This window comes from Artemia franciscana, chromosome 12, assembly GCF_032884065.1.
Source record: "Artemia franciscana chromosome 12, ASM3288406v1, whole genome shotgun sequence".
NCBI lineage: Eukaryota > Metazoa > Arthropoda > Branchiopoda > Anostraca > Artemiidae > Artemia > Artemia franciscana.
This window is the reverse complement of record NC_088874.1, coordinates 30,773,262-30,792,824: the sequence shown is the minus strand read 5'-3', so window position 1 is coordinate 30,792,824 and position 19,563 is coordinate 30,773,262. Positions and strand designations below refer to the sequence as shown.

Genomic DNA, 19,563 nt, shown 5'->3' with positions numbered 1-19,563 from the left:
GTCCTAAAAGAGATAGTTATTAGATTTTTCAACTATGCTGAACAAAATGGCGATATCAAAATTTCGATCTAGTGATTTTGGGAAAACAGGAGCGTGGGAGGGGACCTGGTTGCCCTCCAATTTTTTTAGTCATTTAAAAAGGACACTGGAACTTCTAATTTCCGTTAGAAAGAGCCCTATCACAATATTTTTGGACCAGTAGATCGATACAACTACCCATGAAAAAAAGATAAATAAATAAAGACGCATCTGTTATCTTTCTTCTGGCAAAAAATACAGAATTCCATATTTTTGCAAATAGGAGCTTGAAAGTTCTACAGTAGGGTTGTCTTACACGCGGAATCTGATGGTAATATTTTCATTAAGATTCTATGATTTTTAGGGGATGTTTCCTCATTATTTCGAGAAAAGGTTAAAGTTTTTCAGGCTCGTAACTATTGATGGGTAAGAATAAACTTGAAGAAACCTATATATTAAAATCAGGATGAATATTCGATTATTTTGATGTATAGATTGGTATCAAAATTCCGGTTTTAGAGTTTCGGTTACTATTGAACCGGGTCGCTCCTTACAGTCCGTTACCACGAACTGTTTGATTGATCAGCTCCCTTATCATTTCCTGAATGTTCCAAATCTATATACTCAGTTATTCCTGAGTAACACTCTTTAGACAACTCATATGCAAATAAAATGTTTTGATTTAGCTCAACAATCTCCCCTCAACATTCCCTAAGAGACTCATCTTAATGCACTTCAACTTCCAATTTCAAATAAAATAAGAGACATCCGAAATTTATGCAACCAATTCCATAAAAATCTTGTATGCCCCAAGACATCGCTTAAAATTTTTGCCCCTTGGCTCTGGGGGGTTGTGTCAAATTTGGAGCCATTGTTATATGTTCTTTGGACTATTTTAAACAAAGTAACCATAGGAAAATTTTAATCAAATGCGTTTGGTAAAAAGGGAGTAGTTGAGGAGAGAGGCTAATTGACCTCCATTACTTTCTATGCTTAAAAGAGAGCTAGAACTTCAAATTTCAACCAAATGAGCCGTTTCTAAAGTTTTTACAACCATCCCTTCCATAAAAATCTTAGATGCCCAAGGGATATACCTTACAACCCTCGCCCCTAGGCTCTGGTGGACTCCCGAAGTCTTGCTATATGATCTTTGAACTACTTTGAATAAAAGGACTGCCTCAAATTTCTATTGAATGTATCTCGGGAAAACATGACGCGCAAGTGTGTACAAGGGAGGGGGGAGTAGCGACGCTCTGAGCACTTTAACTCTTAGAATGGGCAATAGAACTTCTGATGACAAAGCCAATGAGCCCCCTCCAAAGCATATACGACCATCATGTTTGGGGAAATGATTGGCTTAAAGGAGGGGAAGCCGGTTGCTCTCAAATCGCTTTCGAATCTTAAAATGGACACTATAGCTTTCGATTTAAAATCAAATGAGTTTCATCTGAAAGTTATACCATAAATTCAATTCCATAAAAACCTTACATGCCCCCAAGGCACAGCTTACAACCCTATCCCAAGGGTAATGGAGGTTCTTTCAGTCCTAGAGGCATTACTATTAACAACTCTATAACACAATTTCACTCCCTTCAACATTCCCTGAAAGACTCATTTTAATACCCTTCCTATTTTGGGAAGTAGAAGTCAAACATGCATAGGCCTACCTTTTCCAAATAACACATACTATATGTAAACAATGAACAAATTACCTAGCTTACAGCCCTTGCCCTGACGCCACGGGGGGGGTGACATCCCTAGGTGCGTAATTACTGAACCTTTGAATAATACTGGAAAAATTACTGTTTGTTTGGATGTTTGTTTCAGCAAATGATAGGCACAAGAGGTGGGGGGGGGGTCTCTCTCAAATTACTTTGACTCTTAAATAGGGTGCTAAAATGCGACAACCCATTCCGTAAAAACCTTAAAGGCCCAAGGTTTTAGCTCAAAACCCTTGCCCAAGGGCTCTGAGGGTTTGTGTCAAACCCGGAGCCATTGCTATCTGTTCTTTGAACCAACTTAAAACAAAATAACCTTCGGACAATTTCAATCAAACGCGTTTGGTAAAAAGAGGGGAGTTGGGGGGTGGGGATGGGGTGGCTAGTTGACTTTACTCTTAAAAGGGAACTAGAACTTGCAATTTCAACCAAATGAGCAACCTCTAAAGTAAATACAATCATATCTTCCATAAAAATCTTAGATGCCACAGGGACATAACTTACAAATCTCGCCCCCAGGCTCTGGTCGTTTGTATCAACCCAAACCATCTTGTTATATTATCGTTGGACTATTTTGAATAAAGGGGCTGACTCAAATTTCTATTGGATGCATCTCGGGAAAACACGACGTGTATATGTTTGTGGGGGGATCTGTGTTCTTATCACTTTAACTCTTAAAAATGGCAAAGAACTTCTGATTACAAATCCAATGAGTCCCCTCCAAAGTATGTACGACTCCCCTTTCTACAAGAATCTTAAATGTCCAATAGGCATGACTTAAAACCCTTACCCTGAGAGCCCTAGGGGGGATTATCTTTCAGACCCGTCAATTATGATGAAAAAGATTGCTACATCCAAATTTTGAATGGATGTGTCGGAGGAAACAATGCTCTTGGAAGGGGGGGGGTACTGTTTGCTCTCAAATCGCTTTCTACTCTTAAAAAGGACACTATAACTTCCAATTTCAAATCAAATGAGCCTTATCTGAAACTTATACCATAAATTTTCATTAATTCTATTCCATAAAAGCCTTACATGCCCCAAAGACACAACTTAATACCTATCCCCAGGGCGCTGGGTGGTTATTTCTACCTTAGAGGCATTACTTTTAACATTTCTACATCACCATTTCCATCAGATGTGTTTGGTGAAGAGGGATTGTCAGCGGAGGGGCTAGTTGCCCTCCATCACTTTGACTCGTAAGAGGCAACTAGAACTTTCAATGTTCAACCAAATGAGCCTCCTCTAAAGTTAAACAACCATCCCTTCCGTAAAAACCCCGGGGCGTGGCATAAAACCTTCTCTCTTACTCTGGTTGTTTGTGTCAACCCCAAAAGCCTTGTTATATGATCTTTGGACTCTTTTGAATAAATAACTATCTCAAAATTTATAATGGATGAATTTCAGGAAAATAAATCGTGTGTGGGGGGGACGTTTGTGTTCGTGGTAGCTACCCTTTGATCACTTTGACTCTTCAAAAGGGTTCTAGAAAATTATGATTACTAAAGAGATTATGTATACAAAATGTGACATAGCCTAGACAAATGTCAACAGAGTAAGTATTAAAATATAACTACGATGAAATTTTTGACTGAGTCGAATCTAATTGTCTCCGTATATAAACGGCAATAAGCTAGTTATTGTCAAGTCTTATAGATCAAAATTATTTTTGATCCATAAAAAAAAGAAAAAAGTGCTGGGTAACAGATAAGTACCGGTAAATCCTTACTCTCCTCTCCATGTTTCCATGGATCGGAACTCCTTCATTATATGGTGAAGAATATGACCGCAAGCTCAAAATGATAAATGCCTAAAAAAATCCAGAAGATTTGTATAAATCTATATGAAATAGTTCGCCCCCTGCAGGTAAATTTAGATTTAATTTTTATCTACAGTATTCTGCAGATTTAAATTTATCTACAGAGTATTCGCCCATTGAAAACGGGACAAAGTAATACACCACTATGCAGTGGAAATCCCACTTGATATAAATAAACCGGTTAAACAGGTTTTGGTTGTAAACAAATGCGCCTGAGAATAATCTTTCTTTCCGGAAGTCAATTCGAGTATTTGGCAATTCAGTGTATATGAAAATATAGCTTCAGACATTTTGGATAAAAGTCAGCTGATGTAGAATGAAATAACTTTTGTTTAAGCGTAAGTTTATGTTTGGTTTGTTTTCTTAAAGTATTTTGATTCATGGTGAATCAGTAATAGGCTTGGATGCCGTAGTTTTGTACCTCTACTGAAAGATTAACTAGGCTATGAAGAAAAATGAATACCCTAGAATTTTTAGATTCTCTTTTTTATATTTAAATTCACTTTTGTGACTATTCACTCCTTTCTAAATTATATGGAAGAAATTGTGTTATCGATAATTGTTAGAATCAAAAATAAAGATATTAGCCTGCAAATGGGGCCATCGGGAAGGAAACATGCTAGGAAAATTTTTTTTTACTTCAAAATATAATGAAAAATTACACCAGCCTGAACCGCAGGGAATATATTACCCCAACCAGAACTGTTCCTAGGGAGGGGAGGGTGAACAGGGCAGTTTCTCCGAGTGCCATGGTTTCGGGGGGGGCTGCGTATTTGGCCATTTTACCCAATTTTTTGCGTTGGTTCGGCTTTTTTTGCTTTTTGTTAGGTCAGGAGACGCGCCCTCCCGAGAGAAAAGAATTAAAATCATGAAAATGCTTGCTTCTTCCTCGTCTATATTTTCATGAGTTGGTGTCTCTGAATTTGTCTTGAAATGCAGACACGAGAATAAAACCAAATTAATAAAAACTATTTTTCGCAATTTCATTAAGCAAAAGATTCATCTCAAAACTTAAAGCTAAATTGTACAGTTAGAAAAATATTTGGAATCTGGCTGAATGGAATGCTATAACAAAAATTAGTATAAACCACTTAGGATATCTAATGAAAAAGGTGTAAATAAATTTAATATAAAGATGTATTCGATGAAATGGAAATTTAAATTTTTACTTCCGTTCCAAGTGCGTATTACTACATATAGGTTATGTTGCCTGTAAGCAAGCCCACTTTACGCATTTTTAGTTTGCCCCATGGAGGAGGATGATCAACCAGAAATGGATGCGCTTAAAAAATTAGCCTTCCTGGAAACTATGCTGCTTTGCACCATAGTTTCCAGTTTAAAGCACTTTAAACAAAAGTAAATATTTACCAAGCTTTCCAGCAGTCAGAAACGATTGTTGTTTCGTTAGAAACGATTTTCCTGGCAGCACATATATTTCTATTGCAGCTAACAGTGTCTGCGGTCCTATCCTCAACAGGTATAACGAAGGCCAAACCAGAACCACGCTCTATACCGCCGAAAACCCATTGTCCTTTAATGAGTCTTCCTCTGTTATATTTGCGTTTTCTGGTTTTTGCTTCATCTATTTCAACCACTTTCAGCGGCCTTCCCATGGGTCGGGATTCGAAATATAATTTCACGAGACACACCTCGCGACAAAAGTTAGACCAGTTGACAACTGTTTTTGAGGAAAGTTACATAGTTGACCGGATGTAATATTGTCTGGACTTATCCTGTGCACCATAGATAGCAAAATACCAGCAATGGTGACAGTCAAATGCGATCCCTCGCAAAATGTTCCTTTAGTTACTGATTTGAAAAATCACATGTTTGAACTATTGTTTTCTTTTTTGGTTTGTCAGCAAATTTCACTACTTTTTGACTCTGAAACCGCCAGAATTGTTTATCTGGAAATCGCATGGTACCACATTGACTGCAGAATACCGAAGTCGCTAGGACTCAGTGCTCTTTAAAAAAAAGTATAGCATTTTTTCTCGTCAATCATCAGGGAAGCCAGCTGGTAATTCCGATCAAACAGCCTGATCACTGATCAATTGTGTCGTTTCTTTGCTCATTTTTATCTTCAATCGACCTTGCTCTTTCCAACAGTTGTTTGGTTAATGAAACGTTCTTATTTTTGATCAATCGCAATTTCTTCCGAAAACGGGGTTCAATGCAGTGTTTCCACTCTCATTTTTTAAATCCCTAATAAAGAGCTGAAAAATCCCTACAAATCCCCATCTTCAGTTCCAAAATCCCTAAGAATCGTCCATTTTCTAATTACTCCCTGAACCGTTTCTCCCTATCTCATTTTACCCGTACCATTGAAAGGTAACATGTTTTGGCTTCTTAGATTGAAGTGTAGCTATCACTTCCATAATAGAATGTCTTGTCATGTTGTTTAAAGTGCTTTTTAATCATCAGCTAAATACAAATAGCTTCAAATATACTTCAAATAATATTAAGCAAATAGAAAAGAAAATGTAATACTGTAATGTAGATTACAGCACTAGATGTTTAATACTGTTCAATCGCAATTTGTAAAACGTAATCAGACCTTATCTTCCCCTGATGTGTCTTCAACATTTTTTGTATGTTGGTTGAAGCTTTCACCGTTCTCATGTGGTGGAGTAACTGATCATCTTCACATTCCACACTTTCTTGATCCCTTTTCATTCCATATTTTGTTTTTAGAATCCCCCACGAAGTTACACACTCTCGACATTGACTTTACAGCACTGAAAAACCTCTCGACATTGACATTTAAAAATGGAACAGTGGAAATAAATAATACTGCCAGTTTCAGGTTAGGATACAAATTCTGTTCCGGCAGCATTTTTTTTCACCAATACCAAACACCAGCAGGTCACGGCATCCACTGTTTTGACGTTTTCAATATCGATGAGGCTCTGCCTCCTCCACTCCTGCTCGGTTTTGGTTCTGTCCGTACTTCCTAACAAAAGGTAGCAGAGAGGCAGGCTGAAGTGATTGGGCTGACACTGGGTCAACCATTTCAGCATATTTGTAAATGTCGTCTTCGAAACGGAACCTTTTCTGTATCTGGCCTACTACTTTGATATGGAACGCCTGTGCAGCTTTGAGAACTACTTCGATTGAATCAGGGGGGACGGCGGTATCTGACCTTGATGTACAGAGGGAATCTTGTCCGTCCGGACCCAAGTAAACGCTTTCAAGGGGAAGTTAAAACTTTCGGTTGTTCACATCGATTTCTAAAGCACTAGTTGATTCCACATAGTCTTTCTGCAGGAAGTTCAATGCTGAGACCAATGTTTTAAGCTTTGTTTATACCCCAAAACTAGAAATATTTTGGTTTCAAGAGCTCAAATTGTGCTTAAATTTGAATTTGCGACAGAAGTGATTGTTATGATTGTAAAGAACATAAAAAAAGACATCGAGTGGTATGTTCACTTTATTTATAAGTAAAAAAAATGAACAACAAAAAATTTACCAATTATAGTATGAAGGTTCATGATTTTCCCCTGGGTACGTAGGCTTGTTTTTATAAATGGCTGTCAGTTTGTTTGTCTGTTAAAAACTCGGGTAATGAAACGGTAAGAGAGGTGTTCGAATAGTTATAGTCTACCTCTATTATTCACGTCAGTACTTATAAAGCTGGCTACAAGTTCGAGTTCAAGTTTTTTTGATTTTACACAAAAATCGTAAACATCATACAAGTACTGTGGAGAAAAAGAATCGTACAGGCAATGCTTGTCAAAAAAATTTACTACAGTACGAACAACTACGTACCCTATAAAACTATCAAAATATATTATAACTTTATTTATCTGACCTGTAAAAAAATGACATGCTATCTACCAAATAATCTTATGAAAAAACAACCCAAAAATGACAAACCATATGACTTAATTAATCGAGAACAGTCCAAGCTGAAATTATTGTTTGAATCCCACATCAGCGTGGAACTGTTTCAAACAGTTCTTTGTTGCTAGTTTGTTACTTAGGACTGCTGTACATCTCAAAATCTGTGTGGTGTTAAAAATTTTTTTAAGCAACTGAAGAAGTTCTTCTCTGTGGTTCCAAGTTCAATTCGCAAGGAAACAGATCCTAAATCGAATTATCCTGCTTCTCTGATCAAGAAGATGATGATAATGAACAAATTAAAGGAAAACCCCCCAAAATTTCCCTAAAAGTCTATGGGAGAGAAAACATCCCCAAATCCCTAAAAAAAACTCTCGCCCTTAAAAGACTTAAAAAAACCCCATTTTAGGGGGGAAATCCCCATAGTGAAACACTAATGACAAAACATCATCACCCTAACAAAGAAGCCTTTACCAACCAGCAAATAGTACGATATAAACATCAAGCAACAATCTAACAGTCAGAATAGAGACCACGCCCCAATAGCCACAGCGCTCATTGACTAATAGCTATATAGGTCTGAAAAGCAAGGTTTGGCGTTTGTCTTTGTTCTGTTCGAAAGCGAGAATGGAAAATTACCATCAATGGATAACCGGTTTAACAATGATTCGGTTTCTTTTCATAAGATTTAATTATTGAATCCATTTTTATGGCACTTGGTATTAACCAAGTGACATATAGCAATCGCCAATTCTGTCGGTCTGTCTTTCGGTCCCGGTTTTGCTACTTTAGGCACTTCCAGGTAAGCTAGGACGATGAAATTTGGCAGACGTATCAGGGGACGGGACCAGCTTAAATTAGAAATAGTCATTTTTCCCAATTTGACCATCTGGGGAGGAGTGGGGGGCTGGTTAATTCGGAAAAATAGAAAAAATGAAGTATTTTAACTTATGAATGGGTGATGGGATCTTAATGAAATTTGATGTTTGGAATGATATTGTGTCTCAGAGCTCTTATTTAAAATCCTGACCGGATCTGATGACATTGGGGGGGATTTGGAGGGGGGGAACCCAAAATCTTGGAAAATACTTAGAGTGGAGGGATCGGGATGAAACCTGATGGGAAAAATAAGCACAAGTCCCAGATACATGATTGACATAATCGGAACGGATCCGCTCTCTTTGGGGTAGTTGGGGGGGGGGGGGGGTAATTCTGAAAAATTAGAAAAAATGATATTTTTAGCTTAATTCGGAAAAATAGAAAAAATGAAGTATTTTAACTTATGAATGGGTGATCGGATCTCAAAGAAATTTGTTGTTTAGAAGGATATCGTGTCTTAGAGCTCTTATTTTAAATCCCGACCGGATCTGGTGACATTGGGGGAAGGGGAGGTGGGAGGGGGAAACCTAAAACTTGGAAAACACTTAGAGTGGAGGGATCAGGATGAAACTTGGTGGGAAAAATAAACACCATTGCTAAATACATGATTGACATAAACGGTACGGATCCGCTCTCTTTTGGATAGTTGGGGGGGGGGGTGTTATTTCTGAAAAATTTGAAAAAATGAGGTATTTTTAACTTACAAAAAGGTGATCGGATCTCAATGAAATTTGATATTTAGAAGGATATCGTGGTTCAGAGTTCTTATTTTAAACCCGACCAGATCTGGTGATATTGGGGGGGGGGAGTTGGGAGGGGGAAACCAAAAACTTGAAAAACACTTAGAGTGGATGGATCGGGATGAAACTTGGTGGGAAAAATAATTACGAGTCCTAGATACATGATTGACAACCGGAACGGATCCGCTCTCTTTGGGGTAGTTGGGGGAGGGGTTAATTCTGAAAAATTAGAAAAAATGAGGTATTTTTAACTTACGAACAGGTTATCGGATCTCAATGATATTTGAAATTTAGAAGGATATCGTGTCTCAAAGCTCTTATTTTAAATCCTGACAGGATCTGGTGACGTTGGGGGAAGTTTGGGGGTGGGGGAACCTAAAATCATGGAAAACGCTTATATTGGAGGGATCGGGATGAAACTTGGTGGGAAAAATAAGCAGAAGTCTTACATACGTGATTTACATAATTGGAACGGATCCGATCTATTGGGGGGGGGGGTTAATTCTGAAAAATAAGAAAAAATGACGTACTTTTAACTTACGAAGGAGTGATCGGATCTATATGAAACTTCATATTTAGAAGGACCTCGTAACTCAGATCTCTTATTTTAAATATCGACCGGATCAAGCGTAATTGGGGGGGGCGGAAATCTTAGAAAATACGTAAAGCGGTGAGATCAGGATGAAACTGGATGGGAAGAGTAAAAACCTGTCTAAGATACGTGACTGACATAACCGGACCGGATCTGCTCTCTTTGGTGGAATTGGAGGGGGGGGGTAATTTTGAAAATGGAGGTATTTGTAACTTACGAAAGGGTGACCAGATCTTAATGAAATTTGATATTTAGAAGGATCTTGTGCTTTAAAGTTCTTATTTTAAATTCCGACCAGATCCTGTGACGTTGGGGGGAGTTGGAGGGGGAAACTGGAATTCTTGGAAAACGTGAAAATTGGGGTATTTTTATCTTACGAATAAATGATCGGATCTTAATGAAATTTGATTTTTAGAAAGAATTCATGTCTCAGAGCTCTTATTTCAAATCCCGACCAGATCGTTTGACATTGGGGGGATTTGGAGGGGGAAATCTTGGAAAAACACTTGGAGTGTAGGAATCGGGATGAAGCTTGGTGGATAGAATAAACAAATGTCCTGGATACGTGATTTACAGAATCGTACTGGATTCGCTCTCTTTGGGGGAGTTGGGGGGAGGGGCTCAGTGATTTGGCGAGTTTGGTGCTTCTGGACGTGCTAGGACGATGAAAATTGATAGGCGTGTCAGGGAGCTGCACAATTTGACTTGATACAGTCGTTTTCCCAGATTCGACCATCTGGGGGGGCTAAAGGGAGAGGAAAAATTAGAAAAATTAGGTATTTATAACTTACGAGTGGGTGATCGGATCTTAATGAATTTTGGTATTTAGAAGGACATCGTGACTCAGAGCTCATTTTAAATCCTGACCGGCATTAAGCCTCTCATTTTCCTTTTTAAATCAATCTATTGATTCATAGAATTTTGTTAGAGCTCATACCATATGATCTCTTGGCTCTTAGCTCTTCTCGCCTCGTCACAAGTGCCATATGAGCTCTTAGCTCTTGTTAATTATGTTTTGACTTACTACTATACAGAAATTACCAGTGATGATGGGAAATAGCATTTATAATATAATTTCATTCATATTGTACAACCCCCAACATTTCCCTCGACTTCAGAATCATGCCCACTTTACTCATTTTTAGTTTGCCCCATGGAGGAGGAGGGTCCGCCAGAAATGGATGCACTTCTAGAATAAGCATTTCTAAGTGTTCTAAACTGGAAACTATGTTGCTTCGCAGCATAGTTTATATTAAGAGCACTTGGAACGAAAGTAAACATTTACCCTGAAAGCTTTGTTGGGATGAATTCGAGAATAAAGAGGCAGGGGGAGGGGGATGTCTCAGAGCTCTAATTTCAAATCCTGACCAGATCTGTTGACATTGGAGGGAGTTTGAGGGGCAAACTGGAATTCTTGGAAAACGCTTATAAGTGTCGTAGATACGTGATTGACGGAACCGGACTGGATCCGCTCTCTTTGGGGGAGTTAGGGGGTGGGGTTCACTGATTTGGCGAGTTTGGTGCTTCTGGACGTGCTAGGACGATGAAAATTGGTAGGCGTGTCAGGGAGCTGCACAAATTGACTTGATAAAGTCGTTTTCCCCCGATTCGACCATCTGGGGGGCTGAAGGGAGAGGAAAAATTAGAAAAATTGAGGTATTTTTAACTTACGAGAGGGTGATCGGATTTTATGAATATTGATCAAACAGTTCGTGGTAACGAACTGTAGTAAGGAGCGACCCGGCTCAATAGTGACCAAAACTCTAAAAAATTGAATTTTGATATCAATAGCTACATCAAAAGAATCGCATTTTAATGCTGATTTTAAATATATATGTTTCATCAAGTTTAGTCTTACCCATCAAAAGTTACGAGCCTGAGAAAATTTGCCTTATTTAAGAAAATATGTGGAAACACCCCCTAAAATACATAGAATTTTAACGAAAATGACACCATCAGATTCACCGTATCAGAGAACCCTACTGTAGAAGTTTCAAGCTCCTATCTACAAAAATGTGGAATTTTGTATTTTTTGCCAGAAGACAAATCACGGGTGCGCGTTTATTTGTTTGTTTTGTTTTGTTTTTTTCCCAGGGGTCATCGTATCGACCAAGTGGTCCTAGAATGTTGCAAGAGGGCTCATTCTAACGGAAATGAAAAGTTCTAGTGCCCTTTTTAAGTGACTATAAAAATTGGAGGGCATCTAGGCCCCCTTTCACGCTCATTTTTTCCCAAAGTCAACGGATCAAAATTTTGAGATAGCCATTTTGTTCAACATAGTCGAAAACCATAATAACTATGTCTTTGGGGATGACTTACTCCCCCACAATCCCTGGGGGAGGGGCTGCAAGTTACAAACTTTGACCAGTGTTTACATATAGTAATGCTTATTGGGAAGTGTACAGACGTTTTCAGGGGGATTATATTTTGTTTGTGGGCGGGGCTGAGGGGAGGGGGCTATGTTGGAGGATCTTTCCTTGGAGGAATCTGTCATATATTCTCTAAGGCCAACCTGACTTTCATACATAATGATGATAGAAGGTAATAAGCTTACCTAAGCTATGGATGTCAGATGATTGATTTTTCTTCTAACGATAATTTCGACAGGACCTGTGCCTGTCATCATCAGGTTAATTCAAATTTCTTGCCAGAAAGTAAAATCACTAAATAAATAAAACTAAAAACACTGAACAACACTAATGATAAGCCGAACCTGGAGTTATTGTTGTGCCATGGCCCGAATTTTGGTAGAGGCGTTGATGGCTGCTGTCCTAGTGGATCTTAAAGAGGTTGGGCCTTTAGGTAAGGGGTGGAGTTTTTTGTAAGTTTTCAATTTATGGGTGATTGGTTCCCAAATTTTGCTAATATGAAACTCACCATTGTCTTTATTGATGGCTGGTTTATTTTTAGCAATTTCCAAAGCTTCTCTGATTTTCTGCTTTAAGAGTTGTGGGACAATAGCAATAAGTTGGGCTTGGTCAAACTTAATGGAGTGGGAAGGGTTTTCAAAGATATGCTGGGCCAATGCAGAGAAATTATCTTCCTCCTTTTACTTTGTCTTTTTAAGGCAGGCATCAATGGAATCGGCATGTTCTTTTAATCTGTGATGTAGAGGTCTCATGGTACGACCTATATAGGTATCACCACAACTGCAACCATGTCGCAACTAAAACGAACAGAAATTACTCCGTATATGAAATGGGTTGTCCCCTCTGCAATCCCTCGCTCTTTACGCTAAAGTTTGACTCTTTGCCACAATTCTACTTTTTAAAACAATTAAAAGCTTTAGCGTAAATAGCGAGGGATTGCGGAGGGGACAACCCATTTCATATACGGAGTAATTTCTGTTCGTTTTAAGTTTTCTATGGTAAGGAAGGATTTACACTTTTAATAGTAATATAGGATCAAATTCGACCAAAATATAAGCTGTAATGCACAAAACGCTGCATTATATAGAGTGGGAGGGGTATAGTTAGGGACCTCAAAATAATTTCCCGGGATGTACTTTTTTTCGTAGACCTGCCCCTGAAAATTTCAATTCCCTAACCCAACAACTTTCCAAGATAGCAAGAAGTCAATCAACTAGAATTTTACCGGGAGGCTTTGAATAGATTGGCTGGAGGAGGAGCATGCGTATCTTTGTTGGCCTCAGGCGTCTTCATGCTAGGGTATGTTGTCAAGAGTAGTAGTAGTATAAGTTATAAGCCTGAGAATATAATAAGCTATAAGCCATGTTTTTGAAAAAAGGGGGTGTACCCCTGAAAGTCAGGGAATCTTGATGAATTGTCACACCATCTGATTCGGCATATCAGAAAACCCTTCCGTGTAAGTTTTAAGCTCCTATATACAAAAATGTGAAATTTTGCTTTTTTTTTTACCTGAAGAAGGACAAAAGATACGTGTTTATTTTTTTTTTTGCTAGGGGTATTCGTATTGAAGAAGATCGGCAGGGGGCGCATTCGAATGGAAATTAAAAGTTGCAGTACCCAATTTAGTAACCGAAGCTCGTCTTATCAAAAATTTGAAATAGCCATTATGTTCAGCATAGTTAAAAGATCCAATAACTATGCCTTTAAGTGTAAGATGGCCCCCACAACCCGTGGGAAAAGGACTGCATGTTATTAAATTTGGGTCATTGTTTGTGTGTAACATTTGCTATTGGGAAGCTATGTATAGTTGCTTATGCACACATTTTGTTTTGAAGGGGGGTTGTAATTAGGATGTATTTTCATAGAGACAACTTTACATGGGTAAGAAAGTTTTCTGGTTAAACCTTTCAGGGGAAATTTTTTACTTTGAGGATTTGACAGATTTCCCTTACGAAATTCTTTGTATTTGTGTTACTTTCTCTTTAGCAACTCAAATTTGCATGTGAATATGTGCTGGGAGAACCTTCTGGGGAAAATTTTCATTGTGTTTGCAATTCCAAAAACATTTCCGCAGAAAGACGGGTTTCTTGAGTGATCAGAAAAAAAGACTAGTAAATAAAGGCTTTTTCAATGGAAAGTATGCTAAGGCGAATTTTTCAGTCTGAATCGTCCGCAGGAAATTTTAACGAGAGGGGGGTGGGATTTTCAGCGAGGATGGAATCATCCAGGGGGAATTTTAAGGATAGAGTTGTATTTTGCTTAGATGGAACGTTCCACCTAGGAGCTTCCTGTAAGACGATGAAGTTTTTCATGAAGGGTGAGCCAGATAACATATATTGAGGGAGATGTTGAACTAAATCTAAGCACACTATATGCCTGCTAGTTATCAAAAAGGTGTATCAGCAATCTCTTGGATTATTTTGCTGAAACTATCAGGAGTTATATAAAAATCTTAATGAAACTCTAAATAAAACGCAGGACTCAAAACTCTTGAGGTTACTACTAATGCTATTACTAGTGGCATAAATACTACTACTGCTGCTTGAGGGGTAGGCTATTTGAAACTAAATGAAAAGGTACTATTTGCTATCTGGTTGTCGAAAGGGCTGATCAGGAACCCTAAGGACGCTAAGTTGAAATTATCAGATCTACTGCAACTACTACTATTGTACAGATACACTAATAGGTTATTAAGTGTAAACTTTCGAGAAAGTTAATTGAAATACAACTAAATGATGAGGCACGTTTTGACTACTTATATTTAAAATGGCAAAGCATATATTTCGGCAAGCACCTTCGTCGAGCCGTCCTTACAACCAAGTCAAAGCAGTGAAAAGACCATTCAAAAATTAGATTAGGCAAACACTCTTTTACTAGCGATGAATGAAGTCTATCTGTTCTGTATTTGTTACCCCATTTGTTCTGAAACGACCAATTTATCTTGTTTTGAAATTGAATGAATTTTTTCGGCTAAAAGTAGTTACATTAAAACTTAAAAGTAACATAATTTTTTCTGTATCTGAGAGGTGACTACCTCTTCATCATTCCTCGATCTTTACGCTGAAGTTTTAGTTTTGTCCCAATTCTTTAAGAACGACTTTTGGAACACAAAGGCTGTTGAATTGTAATAAGAAACTGCTTAAATGCACTGAAAAACTTGTACTAGAGGAGGGACAGTCCTCATCATAAACAGGATAGTTTCTTTTCGTTTTAATATAATCTTACTTCTTACTTTAGCTAAAAAAAACCCTCATATTTGACATCAGACCAATCTTTAGATTATGCTATGAAATCCTCCATTGCAGTGGGAAGTTCTCATGGAAATTTCAGTGGCAAACTTTACTTCCCATGAAAATTCTCCATGTGGAATACCATTCCACTTGCATAAAGCAAATTCCTAAGGACTATGAGGCGTCTTGTCATTTCCACATGCATAGCGGTCTTTGTGTATAATCTCAAACATATTTGAAAAGTTTGCTCTTTTAGATTTGAGAAAAACTGGTTTGTCTATCTGCAATCGGTTAAAATTTGCTTAGTCCAAGTGAGAAAAACTATGATGCAACTATGCATCTATTAAATATTTTACATTTAGAGGTTGTTAGGGTTTAGGTTAAGTATTTAAGATAAAATTCTAGTTTTTTGACTTTTGGCTATCTTGGAAAGGGGTTAGGTTAGAAAAATGAAGCTTTCAGGGATGGGTATATCTACAAGCTAAAGTATATCCTGGGAAGGTACTTTTAAGTACCCACCTCCACTCCTTCTCTCTCTCTAGAGGACCCTAAAATTTGCCTTTATGATAGGTCTATTACCTATTGAAATTTATACAAAAAAAACATTATACCTTAATTTTTAGTTACCAGCAGCTTTTTCTCTGCCTTTAGTTCTGAAAATGCAATTCCTGTTATTGAGTAGAATTCTGAGCCATATAATTTTTTTTTTCAAATTTAGGTAATGTATTTGCAAATCTTTAAAACCTTATAAATTGGGATTGAGCAAAGTTGTGAAGCTGAAAACAATTTTGTTGTGCTTCCATTTAAGCAGAAGATCTATTTTGCAAGGTTTCACTTTTATAACACACACATTTTTAAAGGTAATCAAAGGTCAGGACCCTCTAGAGGGAGAAGGAGCGGAGGTAGGTACTTCAAAATACCTTCCCAGGATAAACTTCAGCCTCTAGGCCCATCCCAGAAAGTTTCAATTTCCTAACCTAACCCCTTTCCGAGATAGCCAAAAGTCATAATGTGTTCTGGGCACCTGCATTCCAAAGTCCTATATCATAGTTTCCATAATTTTGTTTCTAAAGTATTCTTTTTTTCATCATATTTTGGTCACTTCTTGGGTGTGTTCGAGATAATACACAATTACCAATACACAACAGCTATTGCATCTTTCAACTTGAATAAAAAAAGAAGCTCTCAAATTTTGACCAGATGACTTTGGGGAAAAAAGCCTTTAGAATAGGCTAGTTTCCCTCCAATTTATTTGGTGCCTTAAAAGGGGCTCTATAACTTTTGAATTTTGTTCAAATGAGTCCTATCCTGATTTTCTAGGACCATTGGTTATGATCATCCATGGGGGAAAGTCAACACGGATCTGTGATCTTTTTTCAGGCACAAAATACAAAGTTCTCAATTTTTGAAGCTATGAGTTTGAAACTCCTATAAGAGAATTCTCTGACACACTGAATCTGATGGTGTAATTTTCACCAAGATCACTTGAACGTTTGGGGGATCCCTTTTTGGAAAAAAATTGGCAAATTTTCTTAGAATCATAGCTTTTGATTGGTAAATTTAAAAATACTGAATTTTCTTTATTTGGATTTAACATAAAAAGCCAGTTCTTTTGACCTATTGATTGTTATCAAGATTGTTTTTTTTTTTTTACAGCTTTGGTTACTGTTAGGCTGAGTTAATCCTTACTTAGAGTTCATACCATAAGCTGTTTGATGAAAAGAAATGCTAGTTCACTCTCATTGTGTTAGATTATTATTTAGGATTAAAAAAATTTCCCAGTATCTCTGTTTAAACTCAAATGTTATAAATATTTTGGTTTTCACTTGATGTTCATATATAACCATTTTTGCTGATATATTCTTAATAATTTTTAACTTAGTAACGTTAAAAAAGTGAAAATAGCGCATTTTTTTCAGTACAGCGCAAATTATGTTCTGGCATAGAGAAAGCATAGGGGTTGTAAGCTCTGCTCATGTTAATTTCTGCTCGTTTTCAGTTTGACTGGGTGATTTATTGTAATTTCTGTTGTTTTGAGCTACATTTATTTAGTGATGCTGATTTTTGCAAGTTTTATGCTTGGTAGATTATTTTATTTTAGTCCCTTTTTGGTTCATGGAGTTCTTCAAACTGTCTGAGATAAATTATTTAGCTGTGAAACAAACAGATGTCAAAGAAATTGCCTTACAGATTGAAATAATAGTATATGACTTGGTAAAACATAGTTTTGAGCTGCAGTTGATGTGTGTCCCAGGACAAGCAGGTATTCTTGGAAATGAAGCAGCTGATAAAATGGCTAGATGGGATACTAGCAAAGGTGAAATTATCTAAGTAAATATATTCAGGGTTATGAGGCCCATTCAGCAAACGAAAAGAAAGCTGGCCTTCATACATGAGCACTGCATGGCTGCAGTCTAATCTGAATCAAGATTGTCAGCATTCCAGTTGATAGATAGCTGGGAGACATCTATGACAACACCATGTTGAATTCTTTGATTTATAGTTTATTTAAAGCCCAAGCACCTAGATTAGAAGCTTAGTAGAAGCATATGCAAGCAAACAGAAAAGCATAATATAGACACAAGCAAATAGCAAAGCATAACTTAAGCACAAACAAACAGATAGGTTCACATTATCACAATGTACAAGTTTGGACTTCCTTGTGAGCCTGCATTGATGCCTGGTCTTTTTGAGCAGGCATTAATGCCTGGTCCTTGTTTCTCATGTTCTATGTGAGTGAAATATGTGGCTCAGCAAAGAGAATTATCATTTATGTTGGACATGCAGTTCAAACTATCTGATATAACCTATGTTGCAAACAAGGAATATACAGTATAACATGGAGACCTATAGCAATGTCTTTTTCCCCAGCTGTATCTTATGCTTTCAACTCCCCAACCATTAGTGTAGGGTTCATGTAAATGCTAATGTATTAAGCCAGCCTATAATTTGTCCCTATTTGGCATGTGATAGTGTCCTCATTAGTGAATATAAGCCTTCATAAGCCCTAAGGATTAGGGATCACCAGTTAACTTGATATTACTAGATTTATCCAAAGGCTTTAATTGGAAAGTATGCCACTGGAGACTAAAGTCTAAACTCCATGCAATGGACCTATACAATGATATTATTAGTTGGGCATTGCAATTTCTTACCTGACTTTGAACACTAGGCAATATATTTGAGTATAAATATGAACAATAGCATTCATTAAAAGAAACAAAGTCAAAATAGATTAAAGTTCTACCCAAATAACAGGAACTATATTTTCAAAACTAAAACCAGAGACCCAAATTGAAATTTAAGTTGTAAGGTTGTTTTAAAAAATTCCAACAGATATAGACTTGTCAAGTAGGCAAATCTCTCAGACTTAAAAATCGTAATATGCTTAACATGGTAGTTTGCCAATACCTTCTTCTTGTATGTTTTTAGTAGGCTAGCCTATTAAAACTTTGGGCAAGAAAGAACCTGAATATTACTTAGAAAAAAACATAAATATATTTAGAACTTAAATATTTGGGTTATTAAAACTACAAAAACCTAGCAATCCTACTTACCGAAGGCTCTTCCAATTGAACTATTCAGTTGATCATCTTCTTCTACTATTATGATTGTGTCCATCTTCCAGTTCTAAAATTTGACTTGTCTTTGACTTTTTAAATATGGTGCGCAAGACCCTGCCACCTATAATTCCTCTGTCAAAGTAGCTTAAGTTCCTTTATCACTTTTATCATCTAGAGATAAACAATCCATTTTGAAATTGGACTTTCAAGACAGCTCAAGCTGGTTGAAAAAGTGAAGATAGCCCTCAAATTTAGTAATCTCCAATCATCCCCTTGTGACTCTATCTCAGCCACTATGAATGGTCAGGTTCATGCTACCATGACGGGGTAACAGCACAATGTAAAGGTTAGCCAAGTATTGATCAAGTGTTTGCTTGAATTGTCTAAGGATATGTTTATATTATCAAGTTTTAGATATGAAATTTCTAAAATAGGCCTATTTTTTGTGTAATTTGTTCTTCATTTTCTTCAAAAGAAATAGTGACTCAAGGCTTAGTCACTAACCCATTGCCATGTTTTTTTTTTTTTAATTTAGAATAGAATATAGCCAAGAAATAATCACTCCATTTTATTAAGTATTCAATGCTGGTGTAATGGTGCATGTTAGATACACCTGTAGTTCCAGGAAATAATATGGTAAAATTCTAGTTAATTGACTTCTTGCTATCTCAGAAAGGGTTTAGGTTAGGAGAATGAAACTTTCAGGGATTAGTCTATAGACTAAAGTATGCTATGGGAAGGTATTTTGAAGCAAATACCTCCACTTCTTCTCCCTCTAGAGAGTCCTGAAATTCT

The 19,563-nt window shown here is 37.2% G+C and overlaps 1 protein-coding gene and 1 long non-coding RNA gene across 2 annotated transcripts in view; one reads left to right on the top strand and one right to left on the bottom strand.

Annotated features, from left to right (window-relative positions):
• LOC136033977 (uncharacterized) overlaps window positions 1–18,890 on the bottom strand; it is a 28,250-nt gene extending 9,360 nt beyond the window's left edge. The window contains exon 1 of the mRNA XM_065715010.1: window positions 18,763–18,890. Coding sequence (XP_065571082.1) covers window positions 18,763–18,826 — 64 coding nt within the window. The 5' untranslated portion in view covers window positions 18,827–18,890. The remainder of the gene's footprint in view (window positions 1–18,762) is intronic.
• LOC136033978 (uncharacterized) overlaps window positions 3,780–19,563 on the top strand; it is a 34,403-nt gene continuing 18,619 nt past the window's right edge. The window contains exon 1 of the long non-coding RNA XR_010619070.1: window positions 3,780–3,893. This is a non-coding gene — a long non-coding RNA (uncharacterized LOC136033978). The remainder of the gene's footprint in view (window positions 3,894–19,563) is intronic.